Source organism: Eptatretus burgeri, chromosome 11, assembly GCF_056783735.1.
Source record: "Eptatretus burgeri isolate ZD-2024b chromosome 11, Ebu_testis_v1, whole genome shotgun sequence".
Lineage (NCBI taxonomy): Eukaryota > Metazoa > Chordata > Myxini > Myxiniformes > Myxinidae > Eptatretus > Eptatretus burgeri.
The window spans coordinates 49045882-49060719 of record NC_140971.1 but is presented as its reverse complement, the minus strand read 5'-3'; the positions used below and the strand labels follow the sequence as shown (position 1 = coordinate 49060719).

The 14838-nt window shown below is 40.0% G+C and overlaps 1 protein-coding gene and 1 long non-coding RNA gene across 7 annotated transcripts in view; one reads left to right on the top strand and one right to left on the bottom strand.

Moving 5' to 3' along the window:
• Nucleotides 1-10785, top strand: part of GLCE (glucuronic acid epimerase) — an 85802-nt gene extending 75017 nt beyond the window's left edge. For all 6 annotated transcript variants that reach the window (XM_085846377.1, XM_085846378.1, XM_085846382.1 and 3 more), the window contains 2 exons: nt 3014-3250; nt 6542-10785. In XM_085846377.1, the coding sequence (XP_085702503.1) occupies nt 3014-3250; nt 6542-7560 (1256 nt within the window). In that variant the 3' untranslated portion in view covers nt 7561-10785. The remainder of the gene's footprint in view (nt 1-3013; nt 3251-6541) is intronic.
• The window catches only part of LOC147017030 (uncharacterized), a 41652-nt gene that overhangs the window by 13318 nt on the left and 13496 nt on the right, over nt 1-14838 (bottom strand). The gene's annotated exons all lie outside the window — the stretch shown is intronic.

Sequence of the window (14838 nt, the reverse complement as noted above, 5' to 3'; positions counted from 1 at the left end):
TTCTCTTCTCTTCTTCTTCTGCTGTCCTCTTATCACTTAGCCATCTTGAGTCCCACAAGGAAATCTTTCATACTTTCAGCTCTGTTCATTGCTGCTTCATTGATATCAATTTTTTTTTTTCCTGTCCATTGATATTATCAATCTGAGGAATTTTCCTTCTTCCCTCCCTGTCTTAATTGGATATTCTTCAAAGTCTACGATTCTGTGCCATTAACGACTACTGTACACTCCAATGCGAACATTTTCACAACATCCTTATTCAATTCCAACTTCACATCTCTCATCTTCCATGGCTTTTCCATTCTCCCCCGCCCCTTTTGCTTATCCTCTTATACTAGCTTCTTCCCCACTGCATTCTTTGTTGTTGTTTTTTCTCTGCTGAACTATCTCCTTACATTCTCAATATTAATTCCAAGGTAGTTCAACAACTCGGTCATTAACATGGTTAGAGTTATCGGCAGTAAAGGATCACAAGGTTTTAACTTTCGGGCTTTATCCTCCATATTTTTCTTCGATGAAGGGGACAGCCCGAAACATCAGCACCTTGTGATCCTCTACGGTGGATAACTCAAATAATCTTGTTTTTGTGTTTTTATACTCATGTGTCACCAACGCAGCCCATTAGTTTTGTACTGGAACGACAACTACATTTTAGTTCAACAACTTGCTTCTTTGATCTTTTGTCCATCAATTTGTACCTGATTATTTCCATTCATCTTCATTTTCATCATCATCGTTTTTATTTCATTATTATCTAAATAAAAAGCCAGACCCTATTCAATTAGTGGGAAATCCATGACATTATTTCCACTTTTTCCCCTTTATCTCTCTCTATCTCCCTGATTGGATTTCCCTTCTTATTCTCTCTTAACCAATATTCTCCTCTCCTTCCCAATCTTCTCCTCTCTTGTCTTCTCCTCTCTTGTCCTCTCTTCCACCTCTCTTTTGCTCTATTGTCCTCTCTTCCCTTCTCCTTCCCTCTCTTCATCTTTCTTCTCTTCTCTTTTCACTTCTCATCTCTTCTTTTCTCAGCCCTCTCTCGATACATATCCACCTGCCTCTCCCGCTCACTACTCTCTCTCTCTCTCTCTCTCTCTCTCTCTCTCTCTCTCTCTCTCTCTCTCTCTCTCTCTCTCTCTCTCTCTCTCTCTCTCTCTCTCTCTCTCTCTCTCTCTCTCTCTCTCTCTCTCTCTCTCTCTCTCTCTCTCTCTCTCTCTCTCTCTCTCTCTCTCTCTCTCTCTCTCTCTCTCTCTCTCTCTCTCTCTCTCTCTCTCTCTCTCTCTCTCTCTCTCTCTCTCTCTCTCTCTCTCTCTCTCTCTCTCTCTCTCTCTCTCTCTCTCTCTCTCTCTCTCTCTCTCTCTCTCTCTCTCTCTCTCTCTCTCTCTCTCTCTCTCTCTCTCTCTCTCTCTCTCTCTCTCTCTCTCTCTCTCTCTCTCTCTCTCTCTCTCTCTCTCTCTCTCTCTCTCTCTCTCTCTCTCTCTCTCTCTCTCTCTCTCTCTCTCTCTCTCTCTCTCTCTCTCTCTCTCTCTCACACAGCGCAACCCCTTTTATCACCTCCCCCATGGCCACGCCCACAGTTCCCAAGTGTCCCTCCTCCCAGAATGGCTCTGCCACTCATGCGGTATGGAGTTGCCACCGTGGTTACATCACATGGACTGGCTGGCATCATGGCACCTCTCGAACCATCGCAGGCCATATGGACGTTTTAGAAGCCGCACACGGGCTGCAGACATGTCCAAAACCACCCCTCTCCTTACTCTGCCTGGTTGTCTTGCCTGGTTCACAGAGATGACGCATACAAATCCCGCTTTCGTACCTAATGCAGATGTCAACTCTACCACTCTTCATAGCATACATAACAACAGGACAACTTCACTCTAATGGGTCCCTGGTGACAAAACAAGTTCTATCCTATGTGAACACACAGACAATGGCAACTTAACGTACCAGCTAATTTGTACCCCCTCCAATGTAACAATATCTATGTAATTCTTGTTAAAATGAGAAAATAAATGTTTATTATTTTGTAAATGCTACAAAATAAATATGTAGTTTTCTTTTGCATAACTTTGCTTTTGTATTAAAAAAAAATAAAAGCAGCTTTGAGTTATTCATCGATTTACTGATGGTTATGAAAACATTTTTAAAATCAGTGAATTCAGATTTGTTCATCCTAACTTCATTAGCTCAACTTAAATGACTAACAAAAATATACACCATCAGTCATTTCTTATTTCATTTTTCTTTTTATTGCAATCATTCAAAATAAAATTCTTTCACCTTTTTTTTTAACTTAAATGTAATGATGAAGAAAGAGGTTCAAAAGTCTCGTACTGTAGTTATACAAAAAAAATACCACTGAAGAGGATGCTGTTTTTCCTTATGCTTTCCATCATGCAACATTTCATCATCCCCTTCCCATTCACAGCGTGAGACGGGGTTTTGCAAGTTTGTGTGCATGTGCGCATGTCCAGTGCATAATGTTTTTACCATTTGAGCTTTGTCATCAAATTTTCAACAAACCTTTATTTATGAGAATATGAAGAACACAAATTAATGAAATTAAAATGTATATTTTAGCTGTTTTGTTTTTGTCAAGTTTAGTTTTCAGAGTCCAAAGCAGATAGGCTTTGTATTTGGGGATGCTTTCTCATCGTTTTTTTGGGTTTGTTTTTTTTCAACACAAAATTCTCAATAATGTACAACATTTGGAAGTGGGAACATGGCAAACATTGCTGAGCAGTACGAACACTATATACCCCTGCCGAATATGAGGAATGCCCAGATGTCGACTACATAACTTGAAAACTAAAACCTTTTGAACCTTGCACCCCCACACGCACCCCCCTCTTTTTTTTCTCCCTTCGTTCTCCTCTCTCTGTCGCTCTCTCCTTTGCTCTATTTTGTTAATTTATAACTTTGTTTAAAGTAGAGTTGGATATCTCGTTTTGTGATGATATATATTCCTTATTTTCCCAACCATGTTTCTTTCAAATTTCTTTTTTACCCCAAGGTGTGCCCATTTCCACACAATGGGGTCCACAAGGCTACTTTTATGCCATTCAAATTGCTCAGTATGGACTGAGCCACTACAGCAAAAACTTGACGGAGAAAGCCCCATATGTGACGCTTCTTGATGGTGCTGACGTTTCCGCAGAGAAGGCTCAATGGGACGTGGGTCCTGGCTGTACCTTGGAGTCTGTGAAGGACCTCAAGAAGGACACACTTGTTCGGCATTTTTCTGCTCCAGGTCCTTGCTCTATTTTATTTTTTTCGCACCATTTCTTTCCCTACACAACTTCTGCCTCCTACTTTTAGAGAGATTACTACCAGCACAACATACATTATTATGAAGCCTCAGCTTCAAGCTGTTGTAGGGTTTATTTTCTACAATTAGTGCCCCCAATTTGTAATGGTACCTCAGGGTTTCTTACACCCCTCGGAGTAGTAAACCATCATTTAAGGGAGGGGGGGTTCTGCCAATGTCTGAACTGTATTTCGGAGGGAGCTGGGACTTTCAGAATAAAATTTTGCATCAATAATGGGAATACAAAGTATGTAGGAATTCATAATTTTTTTGGCCTTGACCTAATTTTAAGGTAATGTCCTAATTATAGACATTTTAACATTTTTCACCACAACTTGACTCAGGTTTATCCAATCGGAACAAAATTTCCCTCTCTAGACAGCTTAGAGCAAGGCACATTGCGCTTATTTTACATCATATCCCTCTAAATTAAACGTCAAAGTCAATTGGCGATCTGTATAAAAAAAAAAAATGCATTTTTTTGTCACTGCTCAATTTTGTCAACGTGGCATCTCAGACCACTTGGCCTTCCAAGGTGTTATTGCATTATAATAGTGTACCTGTATTCAAGTTGTGCATCTGATATTTGATTAGTGTCCTTGACCTCCTTTTTCTGGATTGTCACCTAATTAATAAAAAAACACCTTTTTTGATCATAACTTGAAAAATAGGACCACTGGATCTGTAGCTTAACTGGGCCCTGGCCTAATGTTGTAACCCACATTTGGTAGCATTCTGACTGGTGGGTCGGGAGAAAAAGATTTTTGAAACAATTTATGCAATTACCCAAATATTTACGAAGTCGACCATTTTGACACACTTTTGGTCATGTGATCGGCATGATCTCCACAATTTAATATCCCTACCTTGTCTTCATGTTGTACCCCAAATTTGGTAGCATTCTGCCGAATGGTTCTGGAGAAGAAGATTTTTGAAGGAATTTACTAAGTCTGCCGTTTTGACCTACTTAAAGTCACATGACCGGAATGAGCTTTGCAATCCCCATTACCAGCCAGGAGCAGAACCTTGCTGCCAAATTTCAGCCAGATCGGCCCAGCGGTTTGGCAGGAGAATTCGAAATGGGAGACGGATGAATGGTGCACGATGACCACACCTTATCTGTAATTCCAATTCCAGATAAGCCAATAATTTTCCTGATTTTCATGATGTTGAGTTTTATGAATCGATTGTAGATGGGGACACATTTTCTTAATTTTCACTCTATCCCTACATGTTGAAGGTCAAAGTCTTGTGGCGGTGCAACAAAAATATAGCCATCATTGAATCGCCAGTGCCAGGGGAGGGTACCCTTGGTGATCGCTTTGTGATTGCAGATATATAGTTAATAAGTACTGTAAAAATGCTTTGAGAGTCCAAAACCAGAAAGTCGAACACATAGCTCACAGGAATGCGAGTACGTAACTTTAATTTGGTAACAGTATTTATCATGTCATTTTGTCAAGAATGTATTTTCATTAACCGTTCATGTTGTCTTCTGTTAATCATCTTTATTATAGCCCCTCCAATAACACATCGTGATTTTGATACCCACATTGTAACAATTTTACAGTAAATGTGTGCTTCAGCCTGGGATTGAACCGGAGATATGTCAAGTCAATCCCTCGGCAAAAAAAAATGTTGGATACAAGGGCATGGATCAGCTATTCCAAGAGCTTCATTGATGTCTGTGATGGATTGTAAAGACCCAAAATATTGTGAAGACCTGAATATTTTCACAGATATGAAGTCATGAAAAATGATTTGAGCTAACTGCACAACTGCTTTGAAACATTAATTATAGGAGTTTTATGGATCAGCTCATTCCAAGAATACACCCAGCATGTTGTTTTATTTTATTTACAGAAAGAAAAAGATTCTCATTGTTGAGCTTGGTACAGACAGATGAAAGGTGCAATAACTTTTTGTAACAAAAATCTTTGTGCACCTATAACAAATTTGCAGGGCCATTGATGCTTTAAACTGTTAAAAATATTTAGACTAGTGATTAGCATATGTATGAAATGTAAACTGATGGATTTGGTTGATCAGGGTGTGGTTATGGCACAGGCATTGTGAGCCAAATTACCAAAACTCCACAGGTTGAGGAGGTACGATTATCGATTATGTGTGCATGTGTGCTTGTATTGCAATTGATTAATACTGGATTTATCTTAACTTTTTTACATTACATTGTTTAACTAATAAAAACAAGTGAAGGAAGTTTGAGGCAAGCATTTACCACTCTGGTACAGTACTTTCTACCCCAAGGTACATCTGGAATATTTTTCTCTGCAAGGGTCCAGGCTCATGGAGGAGCTAAACAACATTGGAAAGTGGGTTTTTAAACTATCAAAGGGAAGCAGGCTTACAAACTATACCAAAGAACAGCAGGTTTACAAATTACTCGAGGGTATGTGGGGATGGACATGCACAAGGAGGAATAACAAAATGGAGTGACAATAGCTTGGAGAGGAACAGAATGGGAAAGAATTGGCATATGTAAAAGAGATAATCGATATACATAGGGGAGCACATCAGATAGTGATTTATTTTTATTTTTATTTTGTATTGAATCAAGGCTCATGGAAGAGCTAGAACACTGAACAGATCAGGATGCAGCAGAACAAAAGGAACAGTTAGAAAGGAGGGGGGTTGAACTATAACAATAAGGGGATGAACTAATGCAGGTGGGCAACCAGCCTGGATTTGTGGAGAGTGAGTTATGTACATACATTGAAAGTTCTCTTGTATCCCAGATGGAAATTGAATGCATCTCGTGTGGAGGTTGTATGGCATGATGGTCTGGATCCTGCATCCAGGGAACCGCATTTTCATCACAAAATGACCGCTTTGGTTGGATAAGCCAGGCGATTTTTCAATGAGTCATGCTACAAAGTGGTTATTCTCAATACGATTGGCCTATCCTCACAGAACAGCTATGTTGTACTAGTTTGAACAAACAATTGCTATCCTAAGTACCAATGACATGTTGAAAACCTTCAATGTTGTCTTGTTTTACTTCATTTGCCTCTAAATATCTCTATTACAAAATGCTTGGTGGTATTTTTAGGTTATTTAACATTTACTCTTGCTGTTGATATTTTGTTTGTTTGTTCAGTCATTACTTTATTCATTTTATGTTTCCACCAATTGGCAACTTTTTATATAAATAATTGCTTCCAAGTTCAATGCATTTTCTTTCATTTATTTATCCTTCCACTCACTTTCCTGCAGTGTTTTCCAAAGGAGTGTCTCTGTGGATTGGAAAAACAAAGGACTTTGTGATCTCCTTCGACATAAAGTTTGTTTCTAATGGATCGATCTCTGTGCAATTAGAAACTACAGAGGACACTTATGTGTTGCACTATGTGACGAATACTGAGCTTCTCTCCGTGCACAACAAGGACATTAATTATGGCATTGGCTCACGTCGCACATGGACCAGGTTTACCCGGGACCTCCTCACTGATCTTCGGAAAGGTGTGGGGTTTTCGAACACAAAGGCGGTGAGACCAACAAAGATTCTCATCCGCAAAGTGCTGCGTCTAACGTTGTACGGCACGGGTGTGTTTGACAACGTCACCCTTGCGACGACAGCCCACATGGATGCTTTCTTAGCAACTAGCGAGTGGTTGTTGCATAATCAGGACAGCAGAGGAGGCTGGCCAATCGGTGTGACGCGACGCTTGGGAGAGGGATTCCAGCCCCTAGAGCCAGGCTGGTATTCAGCAATGGCTCAAGGACAGGCCATGTCTGTACTTGTTCGGGCATACAGGTTATGGCATGATGAGCGCTATCTCAAAGCGGCCATTCGTGGTGCCACTCCATTCAATGTGCCGTCAAAGAACGGTGGAGTCAAGGCGGTGTTCATGGGTCATTATGATTGGTATGAGGAATACCCCACCACCCCCTCATCATTCGTTCTCAATGGTTTCATCTACGCACTTATTGGCCTGTATGATCTGAGCCAGACTGCAGGTGGCACACGTGGCAGGGAGGCAGGACGCCTCTACCAGCGTGGAATGGACTCACTACGTGCCATGCTGCCACTTTTTGACTCAGGTTCTGGCACTATTTATGATCTCCGCCACTTCGTGTTGGGAAAGGCGCCAAACCTGGCACGCTGGGATTATCACACGACACACATAAACCAATTGCAGCTCCTGTCCTCTATCGATCCATCCCCAATCTTCAAAGCCACAGTTCGTCGCTGGCTTGGCTATATGAAAGGTCATCGAGCAAAGCATAACTGAGGTCACATGCCATATTCCTTCATCTGCAGCCCACATTGTTTAGCTGAATGTAGTGGAAGACAGGGGAGGAGGGTGGATGAGTGACTGAAGTTGAGGGAGGGGAGAGGATGGTTGATGGTGTTGTACTTATCAAATTCATGTCAGTCTTTTCTTTTTTTCATTTACCCTGTGGACCAAATCGTTTCCTGAAGTGATATTTTGCGCAGGTGTGATTCAAAAGGATAAATCCAAAACTGACTTGTCCTGATAACTTACCAAAGAGTGTGAAGACTTGCCGATTTTTCAGCGTTACCGGTATAAATGCAATTATGCAGTATTTTGGGGCATTTGATAAAATGCTTTCAATTATTTTTGTGAAAGAAAGCTAAAGTAAATATTTGTATGATGATTGAGTGTAAAAGTAAACTTTTGATTTATTGTGGAACACTTTGTTCAGCCTTTTAATAATTTCAGCTCGATTTTGTGTTTGCCCCACACTTCCCTCCGCGATGGTGTAAAACCATTTCGCAAAATTTTGCACAAAGCTGATGAAATGATGATGGTGATAACAACTTGCCATCTCTCTGCAACGGTTCTGTGTATATAATTGGCATCGTCACTTTACACTTCAATAATTGTTCCAAATGGTTGAGTCTCCTGAAGGCCTCTAAGGGTTTTCTGATTATCTGATCTTATCTGTGGTTCATTTTGGATGCTGCAAGGAAATGACGTTATTTAATTTAGCATGTCTGATGATTTCCAACACGGCAGAGTTGGTGGGGAGAAGGTACAAAGTTTTTGATCATAAATCTTAACTGTAATGAAAGAGAAGTTGTGTTCTGTCATGAAATATTTTTTATTCTTTGCCCCTTGCTGAAAATGCTGAAAATAAAAAGCCATTGAAAGCATTTTACCCCCAAAATGGTTTACTGGCCAGAAATTAATCCCATTTAAAGGAAAACATTCGAAATTCAAACAGATTTGCTCAATGCAATCTTTATCAAATTCTTCACTTCAAATGCATGTTTTATTGTTTTTGGGGAGGAGGAGGTGGTTTACAACAGAAGATCAAGGTTCATGGAGGAAGGAATGAGGTGATGGAGGGTAAAGGGGCAACAGCTGGACACAATAACAAGAGAACAAACAAAGAGGAGATGTGGGTGGGAAATGGGAAACTGCAAGTTCGCAGGTTAGGTAAGGTTAATGGGAATACAAAATATTGTGGGTAAGGTCAGTGGTTGACATGAGATTGTGGTGCACCTGTTTTGAAGCCCTATTTGACCAGAGTTTTTTGGTGATTGGCGAACAAGACGACACTCAAGACATAAAAGCAAACAAATGGGAAATTCCCTGAAGATATTTGATATTCGGTGGTGCATTTAATCGTATGAGGACGTGAAGTGAAAATTTTAATCAACGATCAATCAGATATTGTGGATGATTCTCAGTTTTGGAAATTTGTCTTGTTCCCCCCCCCCCCTCTTAATACAGCTTATAGAAGTGTGCAAAGCAGCTTGTTTCTTAATGTAATTGTGCTTTTCGTTGAGGAAATGATGTCAAATGTGTCAGATTTAATAATAAATTAGGTTTTTGTTTTGTGAAAAGGTTATTTTTGTATTTAAAGTGATGATCTGTTGATTTGTTACTTTTAGAAAGTTTGGTCTTTTTAAAATGTTGTGACCTTAGTAATTTTGCCATGTTGAATGTAAAGTAAATACAAAGCATTTTTATTTTAGGATGTTCATCACATTTCTCATTGCATTGTTTGTATAAATAGATTTTTGGGTAAATTTTTTGTCAATTTATATTTTGATATTTACTTTGAGGATGGGGGTAGGGAGATTTAAACATTAAAGTGAGTGATTCAGCAATTTATTTACAGCAGTGTAAGTCATACACTTTCTTTGCACTCTTAGTTTTGCATTTGTTTTGTTTTTTCCTCTTGTCCTCTCTTTTTAATTTGAGGTTTGTAATAAACTTTATGTTTTATTTTCTTAAATTTGTGGGTTGTACATTACCTAGTAAAGCTATGCAATTTGTTTTGCTTTGCATTAAAGATTGCTTTAAAAAAGAATCTTTAATGGAAAGAAGTATTCCGTTTGAAAGAAATCTTTAAGGTTCCTTTTCTTCTCGGTGGTTTGGTGAAGATATCTGAGTTCTTAGATTCATCTTTTTATCCTTTAAAATGCAGGAAGAAGGCCAATTAATATCAGTTTGGGAGGTTAAACATGACATGCTGGAAAACAAATTGAATTGCTTTCGGTTTGATTGCTTGATTATTATTATTTTATTTATAGTCATCATTTGCGCATGCATGCATTAATTAAGTGACTGTTGCACTTTAATTTTTATTAATTTTAATTGTGCATGTTAAGCTGTTAACGTTTTCTTTTGTTTTTTTTTCCAAGAATGTTTCTATTTGTCCAAATGCGTCACTTTAAACTGCCGCCTGCTTCTATGGGATACGGCGCTTAGTGACTAGTTCAAAAGCGGGATGTTCAACTGGTTGTTGTTGGTGGTGTCAGTAGTGGGTGGAGGGAAGGTGGTAGGGGGTGGAGAGTCTATATTTTTATTATTACTCTTATCAGGCATGGCAACATTGTTCTTCACGATTTTCTCAGAAATGTTTTCTATTAAATGTTTGAGTAGCAAGATTATCAAAATGATTTTAGATCGAGACATGCAGTTTGCAATTTATTGTTTGTTGTTGTTGATTCTATTCCCCTGATATCTTATTTTAAAGCAACCGTTTAAAATTGTGTAAGTGATGCTTTCAAGTTGATGGGTGGGAAGGGTGTGTGTTACATCTTGTTCTGCAGGGATTGTATTTTATTTTGCCTTTTCTGAAAGTGAGAAAGAAGCCCATGATCAAATCATGGAGCAAATGCAGTAGTGCTTTTGGTGAAATACTGGTGTTCCACACTGAGAGTGAAATGTGTGTATAAAATATATTTCTCTTTGCTTGCTGCTCTCACTTTATCAAGCCATCTTACTTCACTGTTTTTTTCAGTTTGAGAAATGGTGACACTCTTAAGGTCAGAAAGTTATGAACAATTTGTACCTCGATCATGAAAATTCTGCTGATTAATGGGGGAAAAAAACAACTATAAATGCTCTTTCAAAATCCCTTCACCTTTCTGATATCGTGTGATGCCAAAATGATACCATTTTGCATGGGGTGCTTGATTATAAATTGAGCGTGGAAGTGTACAACTACCTAATAAAGAATAAAAATTTATAATTATTTTTCTTGGTGCTTTTGTTATTGTTGCTGTTGTTGCTATTCAAATTTGAGGTTTTGCTGCAGCCCTTTTATGCATTTGAATGGATGGATACTGTTGGTTATGAGTTCCCTTGTTTGTATTTAATTCTGTGTAATGGTGCCACCTGTTGGATTCTGCTACATTTGGCAAAACGTTCTGAGAGCATGCAGTTAATCCAATGCAAGGAAATATTTGGGCTGACAGAATAGATATCTCGAAGGTCGTGGCTGCATTTGACCAGTCTAGTCTCTGTTTGACTCCAGACCCAATTGTAAATGTCTGGTGATATGCAACGAGCTTGCTGCATAAATGGGTTCTATCCTTCAGAAGGACATTAAGCCGATTGTTCCGTATGCCAGCATTCACTGGTGGACATTAAAGCACCACTTTGGAACAACACCACAAAGTAGCCATGTGTAAAGGTTTGGATTACAAGAGGTGTACATCTCAAAACTAGCCTTAGACAATGCTGTTTCTTGAGGGAAACTAATTTTGATGAAAATACCACAGACACTTTTATCTTAAATACTGTAAATATTCTTGCAATACAAATTTCGCACCCTGATTCGAAAGACATAATGTGTGGTCATTCAAGATTCGATCACTCAGTTTTTTTCAATTGAAACACTCCATTTTAATCGTACATAAAAAGGTAAAAGTTCAAAACATTGTGATAAAGCTGAATATGGCTGCTTTATCTCAAAGACTAAATTACATGGACACGTAGAGTTTGTCAAAACAACACAACCACACCTTGAACTTGAAGCGAAAATGCACAGTCAAATGTGTATCTGCTCTTTCTCTTTTCAGAAATGCCTATTTTTTTTCAACAGAGGTAAAAAGTTCAAAACATTGTGATAAAGCAATGTGCATGTGTATCAATGGTTGTCATCTTCATATGCGGGTTTCAGAAGATGGAAGGGACTCTTCCTATGTCTTGAAGTATCCACCTCAATTTCAGTAATTCAGTAAGAGATCATGGTTCATGGATCAAAATGTAAAGTTTTCTTCATCTCAAAGTTTTGTTCCAAGGGCTCTTTTGAGAATCATCACCAAGCCCCATTCAAATGCAGTTCGTTTATAGTAATAGTCCCAGGGATGGTTTGTAAGGTGTGTGTGTGTGTGTGTGTCTGTACAGACGTACATGGTGGTTGCACCTATTGTGAAAACTTTGTCTCAATCTGACAAGTGGTTGTGGAGAAAAACACAAAAGTTCTGTGCAGACAAGCAAACAAACAGATGGACAGACAAACAAGAAGAAGACGTCATGCAGAGCACTATACTTGCAAAATACATCAAACAAATTTGATTTCAAAAACAATTGGTGGTTGAATTCAGTGACCTGATATGTAAATTGTCTTCAAATTTCAACTCAATCAGATGAAAATTGAGGATTTTAGAAATACCACTCCAGTTCTTGACCTTTGGCCAATGCTGACCTCCAAAATAGTCTGGTTGAATTCAGTGACCAGATATGTAAATCCTCTTCAAATTTCAAGTCATTCGGAGGAAAATTAAGGATTTTAGAAATACCACTTTTGTTGGTAACCTTGGGCAAACGAGGTCTGTCTAAAAAGTAACGGGACTGATCCTGCTGTGTGTTCCACTTACACAACTTGAATGAACAGGTTGTGTCACAGTCTTTCACAATATTCCAGCAATATATATGATTGGTGATGGTTGACTGCGCTCATTGTGATTTTTTTTTTTTTTTTTTTTTACAGGTCGTGCTTTACACGTTGTCCAGTCTGAGTCGTCACGCTATGAGTCGTGAGCAGAGAACCAATCTGAAGTTTCTTGCCAAGCTTGGCAAAACACCTTCTGAATCCTTCGCAATGTTGCAGCAAGTCTACGGGGAAGAAACGATGTCAGGTGCACGTGCATTTGAATGGCACAAGAGGTTCAAAGAGGGACGGGAGGAGGTTGAAGACTATCAGGTCAGGTCAGGTATGGCAGCATTCGCCAGAGCAGTGCATCGCTGCGTCCACTTTCCGCCGGTACTCCAGGGGCCGGTACACTGGTACTCTGGCCATCCCCCAGGCAGATGCCTGGCCCATCCCCATCTCCTTGAGATGCCGATCAACCTGCTGCAACCACGAGGCACGTGGTCAGCCCATTGGCCTCCTCCACTCACGAGACTCCCTCGCTGAGAGAATCTGGTGAGCAGGATCAGCGTCAGGAAAACGAGCCACATATCCATACAGCCGCAGCTAACGCTCACAGACTATGCAGATAACAAATCTCATTTGAGTCTCTCTCAGCAACCACTCGTTGGACACAAAGTCCGACCAGCGATAGCCAAGGATTATCCGAAGAGACCTGATACCAAAGGAATTAAGTCTCCATCTCAGATCCTTGGTCAGAGTCCAAGGCTCGTATCCAGAGAGCAAGACTGGAAGCACCAAAGACCTGAAGACTCGGATTTTCGTCCTCCCGCACAGGTACCGGCAGCGCCACACCCGATTATCCAGTGAATCCATGACTCCCCAGGCCCGACCCAGATGTGTATTGACCTCTGACTCACAGCCAGCAGAGACATGAATATCACTGCCAAGGTAAGTGAATCTCTCCACGACCTCAACATCCTCACCACAAACAGGCACAGACAGGACAGCGGCATCCAATATTTCATTGAAAGCCTGGATATAAGTTTTGACCCAGGAAACCCATAATCAAAGCGGCTCCGACTCCTCATTTAGCACCTCGAGGGCCCCCAAAAGAATATCTAAAGTCTCCGCAAAGATGACTGCAGCATCTGCAAAATCAAGGTCAGAGATCTTGACATTCCCAAACGATGCACCGTGGCTTGATCTCTCCGACATCCTCCCTAGAATCCAGTCCATACAAGTGCTGAAAAGTGTGGGGGCCAGCACACACCCCTGAAGAACTCCAGTAACAACTGGAAATAAGACAGAGATGGTACCACCACATATCACAGCACTCTCAGTACCAGAGTAGAGTTCAGACATCAGGTCGATCAGTTTTGGTGGCACCCCACGAAGACCAAGAATCCTCCAGAGGGCATCCCGATTCACTGAATCGAACGCTTCCCAGAGATCAGCATAGGCTGCAAACAGCCCCTGCCGAAACTCTCGTCTGCGTTCGGTGAGGACCCGAAGAGTAAGGATACAGTCAATCATTGACCTCTTTGGTGTAAAACCTGACTGCTCTGGACACTGGTGCTCAAGCAGATGCTAGCGAACCCAATCAATAATTATCCGAGCAAAGACCTTGCCTGGCATTGAGAGCAGCGTCACCCCTCGGTAGTTGTTGTAGTCTTGGCGATCACCCTTCCCTTTCCAGAGAGAGATAACAAGGCCCCTCTTCCAGTCAGTTGGGATGATGCCTGTGTTCCAGGCAGAGCACAGAACTGCATGCAACGACACGAGTGCAGCATTTCCACCAGCCTTGAGAAGTTCAGCATGGATGCCACAAATCCCTGGAGCTTTACCCCCATTTCAACCAGTTCACCGCAGCCTGTGTTACCACAAGCGAAGGTGGACCACAGTCGATTGGAGGGTCAGCAACAGGGATTGGAACGCCCCTGAGGTCCAACTCGACAGCTGGTGGATCAGCCTGGAACAACCGCGCAAAGTATATATATATATATATATATATATATATATATATATATATATATATATATATATATATATATATATATATATATATATATATATATATATATATATATATATATATATATATATATATATATATATATATATATATATATATATATATATACAGTGGGGAGAACAGGTATTTGATACACTGCCAATTTTGCAGGTTTTCCCACTTCAAAAGCACGTAGAGGTCTGTAATTTTTTCATAGGTACACTTCAACTGTGAAAGACGGAATCTAAAATAAAAATCCTGAAAATCACATTGTATGATTTTTAAATAATTAATTTGCATTTTATTGGATGAAATAAGTATTTGATCACCTACCAACCAGTAAGAATTCTGGCTCACAGACCTGTTAGTTTTGTCTTTAAGAAGCCCTCCCATTCTTCACTCATTACCTGTATTAACT